The following is a 6,019-nucleotide window of genomic DNA, read 5'->3' as shown; positions in this document are numbered from 1 at the left end:
CTCTCCATTCACGGGCAAAGGGGGCATCCCTACCCCTGCCTGGTGCTGCCTGCCCCAGAGATTCATGGATTCACAGGATTGAGACAGAGTGGGAACTTCCCTACAGGAAGCCTGGTGGGACACCATCAACCATGGTCATGCTAGCTGGTGCAATGGTCCTTAGCAGACTATGCCTGGTTGATGATGATGTTTTTCTCCTACTGAACCAGGGTGTTTTCCTACGGGTATGTTGATGGTCCGTGGATATACTCATTGGCATCTGTGGATGTGGATATAAAGTGGATATCCGTGGATTTGCAGGGCTCTAGTAACTATCAAGTAAGCCATCCCCTGTTGTCCAGTCCCAACTTCTGGCAGTCAGAGGTTTAGGGACACCCAGAGCATAGGGCTGCATCCCTGACCATGTTGGCTAATAGCCATGGACTGGTCCGCTATGAATTTATCCAATTCTTTTTTAAATCCAGTTATACTTCTGTCCTTCACAACATCCCCTGACAATGAATTCCACAGGTTGACTGTGCGTTGTGTGAATAAGTACTTCCTTATGTTTGGTTTAAACCTGCTGCCTATTTTTTTCTGTTTCTTGTGTTATGTGAAGGGGTAATAAACTTCCTTATTCACTTTCTCCACACCAGGCATGATTTTATAGACCTCTATCATATCCCCCCTCAGTCGTCTCTTTTCTAAGATGAACAGTCCCAGTCTTTTTAATCTCTCCTCATATGGAAGCTGTTCCATATCCCTAATAATTTTTGTTGCCCTTCTCTGTACTTTTTCCAATTCTAATACATATTTTTGAGATGGGGCAATCGGAACTGCATGTAGTATTCAAGATGTGGGCATACCCTAGATTTATCTAGTGGCATTATGATAATTTCTGGCTTATTATCTATCCATTTCCTACTGGTTACTTACATTGTTAGCTTTTTTTGACTGCCACTGCACATTGAGCAGATGTTTTCAGAAAACTATCCACAATGATTCCAATATCTCTTCTTTAGTGGTAATATCTAATTTAGACCCACCATTTTGTAAGTATAGTTGGAATTATGTACTTTTCATTTATCAACAACAAATTTCATCTGACATTTTCTTGTCCAGTCACCCAGTTTTGTGAGATCCCTTTGTAATTTTTGCAGTCAGCTTTGAACTTAACTATCTTGAGTAATTTTGTATCATCTACAAACTTTGCCACCTCACTGTTTACCCCCTTTTCCAGCTCATTTATGAATACGTTGAACAGCACTGGTCCCCGTACAGATCCTGGAGGGACTCCACTATTTACCTCTCTCCATTCTGAAAACTGATCATTTATTCCTACCCTTTGTTTCCTATCCTTTAACCAGTTACTGATCCATGAGATGACTCTCCCTCTTATCCCACAGCTGCTTATTTTGCTTAAGAGCCTTGGGTGAGGGACCTTGTCAAAGACTTTCTAAAAGTCCAAGTACACTATATCCATTGGATTACCCTTGTCCACATGTTTGCTGACACCCTCTAAGAATTCTAATAGATTGGTGAGGCATGATTTCCCTGTACACATGCTATGTTGATGCTTCCCCAACATATGTTCACCTATGTGTCTGATAATTCTGTTTTTTTACTATAAGTTTCAACCAATTTCCCTGGTACTGAAGTTTGACTTACTGGCCTGTAGTTGCCAGGATCACCTCTGCAGTCTTTTTTAAAAATAGGTGTTACGTTATCTGCAGTCATCTGTTACAGAGGCTGATTTAAGTGACAGATTACATACCACAGTAAGTAATTCTGCAATTTTGCATTTGAGTTCCTTCAGAACCCTTGGGTAAATACCATCTGGTCCTTGTGACTTATTACTGTTTAATTTCTGTTCTAATTACTGTTTAATTTCTCAATTTGTTCCCAAACCTCCTCTAATGACACCTCAATCTGGGACAGTTTCTCAGATTTGTCTGCTAAAATGAATGGCTCAGGTGTGGGAAACTCCCTCACATCCTCTTCAGTGAAGACCGAGGCAAAGAATTAATTTAGTTTCTCTGCAATGGCCTTGTAAATTTCTGCTAAACCTACAACCTTATCTGCTCACTGGAGATGCAGCACAGTAGCTCTGGCTTGGAAGCAACATCGCAGAATTGTAAGTGCTCTTTGTATATATTTTTTGCACGGTGATACTTCACAGTACTCCCCAGGTTGAAAGTCACACATCTCTCCCTAATAAACCACACACACACACGCACGTGGGGGTGTTTAAACATTGCCTGTTAGTCTTTGGCACATAAAAGCTGGTAAATTTGGGGCTTGGAACCAAGGGCCTGAGGCTGCTTTTCCGAAAGAAAGAAACAAACAAATGCTGAAATGTAGCAGGGAGTGAGCTCAACCCCCCCTGCTGCCACACTCCTTCCTTCCTTCCCGAAGGGGTCAATGAGACTATCCGGAACTGTGCTAAATAGCTGTGCTGAGAAAAGGTGCTTGGAGAGTCCTAGGGCACAAAAAGGTGGAGCTTCTGCGGGGCAGGGCCTGCGGTGGCTTTTTATCCCCCTTAGGCACCTGACACAGGGCAGGCCCCCAGCACAAAGCACAGTCCTTGGGTGGGTGCCTGGAACTGCATCCAGTCCAGGGGAGCATTACCAGTAACCCACAGCCAGCATGGGAGCTGCAGGTGCTGCCAGCTGGGCCCAGCGGGTCAGGGGCCAGGAGCAGACCCAGTCCAGCAAGGCAGGCCCTGCAGGCCCGCAGTGACCTGGCATGGTGCAGGGTTTTCTGCCGGTGCCTAGTTTCTTCATTCACCATTCAAGGGGTGAAGCGGCCAGAGCCGGCCCTAGGCGGAAGCAGACTAAGCACTTGCTTAGGGCCCTGAACCCTCAGGGGGGGCCCCTATTCACTTTTCATTATAAGCACCTGCCTGTTTTGGCATGGGGGGGGGGAAGTATTCCTGCTTAGGGCCCCCTCTGGGCTGGCACTGGCAGGCGAATAGTCCCAGTTACTGAGAGTCCTGGGGTCAGGCTAGCCGTGGGTTAGCGGCAGGATGCTTTTGCTAGGTGGTTTGGGAGTAAAAGGTCTCAGGAATTAGGAGCTGAGGCTGGGTACTTTAGACGCACTGGTTAATCCCCACCTGCCTGTTTCATTAAGTGGTTCAGGCTCAGGGAGAGGCCGAAATGTTCTTTTCCATGGAAGCCTCCTGTTCCCCCAGCCTTTCCCTGGCCGGGAAGGTCCTCGGGGGGGGGAGGAGCTGGCGGCTGGTTAGCCCCACAGCCTGGGCTGACTGCAAACAGCCGAGCACCAGGGGGACGCGCACTTGCTCTGGGGTGGAAAGCAGCAGTGACTGCCAGGCGTTGGAGGGGAGAAGTCTGATCGAGGCAAAGGGGCCGGGGTGTGTCCCCCACCGGCGCTCTGCGGGCAGGCTGCGCAAGGCGGCTCCCGACGGGGTCCAGTGTGGACGGGCCTAAGGAATGTCCGGCACAGTCGCCGCCCTTTGAGCGTTTGTCCGGGCGGCAGGAGACGCTCTGCACCCTGCAGCCTCCCCAGGATCGTGTCCCCTGTGCAGGACCTTGGCTGGAGCCAATGGGCCGCCCTACACGGGTCCCTGCTTCCCGCGGACAATGTCCCGGCTCTGGGGGGCACTTTGCCTTTTGCAGCATCGCTTTGCTCCCCGCCGTTCCGCGTTTCAACGCTCCCAGCTGCCTTGAGAGTTTTGTTCAAACTCGTTTAATATTTGAAGCTCCTCTGCCCCCGCCCTGCGGCCCGGGGAGCGAGCAGGCGCCTTCGGTTCTCCGGGAACTTTGTTGTGTTTCTTTCTCCCACGTCATCCCTGACCCCGCCAGCTCCCTTGCTGGGCCGTGCGGGGAAAGAAACCGAGACACGGGATGTGGGAGCCGGTTTATTAAACCCGGGAGCCGGGTACAAACACGCTGCCGCCTCGGCGCCCCTTGGAAGCGGGGGCGATATTTAAAACAATGAAATGCGTCCCCCGGGTCCTGCATCTCCCCGGCTGGGCGGAGAACCTCCGCCCCTGCGCTCTGCGCGCCCGGGGCGCTGGCTAGCGAAGGACCGAGCCCAGCGGGGGTGAGCCTAACCCCCGGCCACGTCCCTCCTGCGCTCTAGCGCCCGCGGGCAGGGAAACGCCCCCGCCCGCCCACGTTCTCCTGACCAAGCCGCGCGTGGGGGAGGCGCGCGCTACCAGGGCCGCCACAGTGCCTGGCTCCTGCTGGGCCCGGAGGGTCTTTGCTGCACGGGGCCGCGCCGCGGGGCAGCAGCGCCCGGCTCAGTCCGGGGCTGGGAGCTGGGAGCGCCAGGGGCCCGGGGGCGCTGGGTGGAGCCGCCGGCTTTCTGCACAGGCCCCCTCTGCTCGGCCGCGCGGCCGCCGGGCCGGGAGCCCCGGGGCCCCGGGCGCGGCGCGAGGGGGCTGCTGTCCGTGGTGCTGCAGCCGGAGCCGCTCACCCGCGGGGAGGCCCGGGCGAGCTCCTGCAGCAGGTGGAAGGAGGAAGCTTCGCTGGCCCCCTCGGAGCGCAGCAGGAACTGGTTCACCCCGTGCAGGCAGCTCCGGAAGCCGGCCTGGTAGTCAGCCCCTGGGAGAACGGAGAGCGGATCAGCAGCCTTGCAGCAGCGGGACCCCCCCGGCGCCGGGGAGGGCCCCAGCCCGCCCCATCAATGCCAGCCGGGAGCCTCCAGGGCCCACCCCGATAGCATCACTGCTGCTCCTGCCCGCCCCATCCTGCAGATCCGCACCGCTGGGAGCCCAAGACTCTGCGCTGGGCCCCTGGCCAGCGGGGCGCGGGGTCTCTGAACAGCCAGTGGGCGCTGGGGGAGCCCCGCTTCGCCACACTGGGGCGCGTGGATCCAGGACTCTGCGTTACTCGCGGCTCTCTCCTGCGCGCGCAACCCGTCCTGCCTGAGTGCAACCTGCTCTTGGGAGGAGGACGGGGCCAATCCGCGCGGCACGCGCCTGCCCTAATCCGGCCTGCAGACAAGCCAGGAAAACAGCTGCTACTCGGCCCCTCCCCCTCTGGGGGGTCCAGTTACCGCCGCGGGCTCTCCGGCCAGTCCGGCACTGCTCCGCCCCAGCCTGCGAGCCACGGAGGCTCCAAGGGATTCATAGAAACTGCAATTGACCGAGCAAAGGGACCGGGCAGAGTCGTGTCCACACGGGGCTCGGTGCCATCGATCTAACAGGGCGTGGGATCTAAATCCAGAGTAAATTTCAAACCAGTGTCTTGAGGCGCCCAGGGAGCCCAGGCACGGCCGAAGGCAGCCCAATAACCAGACACTGCTGCCGCCCCGGTGCCCCAGATGAGATTCTGGCTCCTTGCACCACAGCTCGTGGATTCGCATCATTGGGATGCAACCGGCGGGACCCCGCAACCTTGAGCTTCGATCCAGATTAACACAAGCCCCTTCTACCCAGCAACAACCGCCATGAGCCCTGCTACTCCCGCGAGGAGACGGGAGGGCAACGGAAGTTTTACCTTGGACAGAATTCTGGAGGCTTTTCATGTACTTGACGCTCAGCTCCAGGATATCTGCCTTCTCCAGTTTGCGCTTTCTGATCTGGAGAGAGAGAGAGACCCACCGCGATCAATAACGTACTGAACGGGCCATAGTCCAGTGATTCGGTTCCACTGTAAAGGCGGAGCCAAGAAGTGCCCGCTGGCCTGGGAAACCTGTCTAGACAGTGTGGTGATCTGGGGGCGAGGGGTAGTGGGTACCGGGGGGGGGGGGGGTGACTCACGTGGTGAGAATAGTGCTTTTCTAGCAGAGCCTTCAGTTGCTCCAGAGACACATTGATCCTGGCTCTTCTCTTCTTCTCCATCAAGGGTTTTGAGATCTGCGGGGGAGAAGGGAAATGTTACCGGGGTTTGGCTTTCACTCCCCCGGCCCCCGGCCCCCGGCCCGCTTCTTTCCTCCGGCCGAGTGCTGCTAGCAAACCTTGCGGAAGCTGCAAAGCTGCGGTTTCTCCTGCCCTCCGGGCTGGGTGACCATGTTCCCCCTCTCCGGGAACGAGCGGCCCCGGGAGTTCGCAGCCGGGGGAGGGAGGCAGGATTTA

At 55.7% G+C, this 6,019-nt stretch overlaps 1 protein-coding gene across 1 annotated transcript; it reads right to left on the bottom strand.

The window, feature by feature from the left end:
• Nucleotides 1-4,152: 4,152 nt before the first annotated feature.
• HES3 (hes family bHLH transcription factor 3) lies at nucleotides 4,153-5,785 on the bottom strand. Its single transcript, XM_065421209.1, has 3 exons — nucleotides 5,705-5,785; nucleotides 5,442-5,523; nucleotides 4,153-4,544 (listed from the first exon to the last, which is right to left on the bottom strand). Exons 1-3 carry the CDS (start codon nucleotides 5,783-5,785, stop codon nucleotides 4,153-4,155), a joined length of 555 nt encoding a protein of 184 aa, XP_065277281.1.
• Nucleotides 5,786-6,019: the final 234 nt, after the last annotated feature.

Source organism: Emys orbicularis, chromosome 22 (assembly GCF_028017835.1).
Source record: "Emys orbicularis isolate rEmyOrb1 chromosome 22, rEmyOrb1.hap1, whole genome shotgun sequence".
NCBI classification, from domain to species: Eukaryota; Metazoa; Chordata; order Testudines; family Emydidae; genus Emys; species Emys orbicularis.
The sequence above is the reverse complement of the archived record's forward strand: the minus strand, read 5'-3'. Positions and strand labels throughout refer to the sequence as shown.

Excerpts from the sequence above, each read along its gene's own strand:
- HES3 (XM_065421209.1), bottom strand. The coding sequence starts at position 5,785 with ATGGAGAAGAAGAGAAGAGCCAGGATCAATGTGTCTCTGGAGCAACTG. Across the intron at positions 5,524-5,704 it reads AAAAGCACTATTCTCACCAC|ATCAGAAAGCGCAAACTGGA; the intron begins GTGAGTCACCCC and ends CTCTCTCTCCAG. Across the intron at positions 4,545-5,441 it reads CCTCCAGAATTCTGTCCAAG|GGGCTGACTACCAGGCCGGC; the intron begins GTAAAACTTCCG and ends CCGTTCTCCCAG.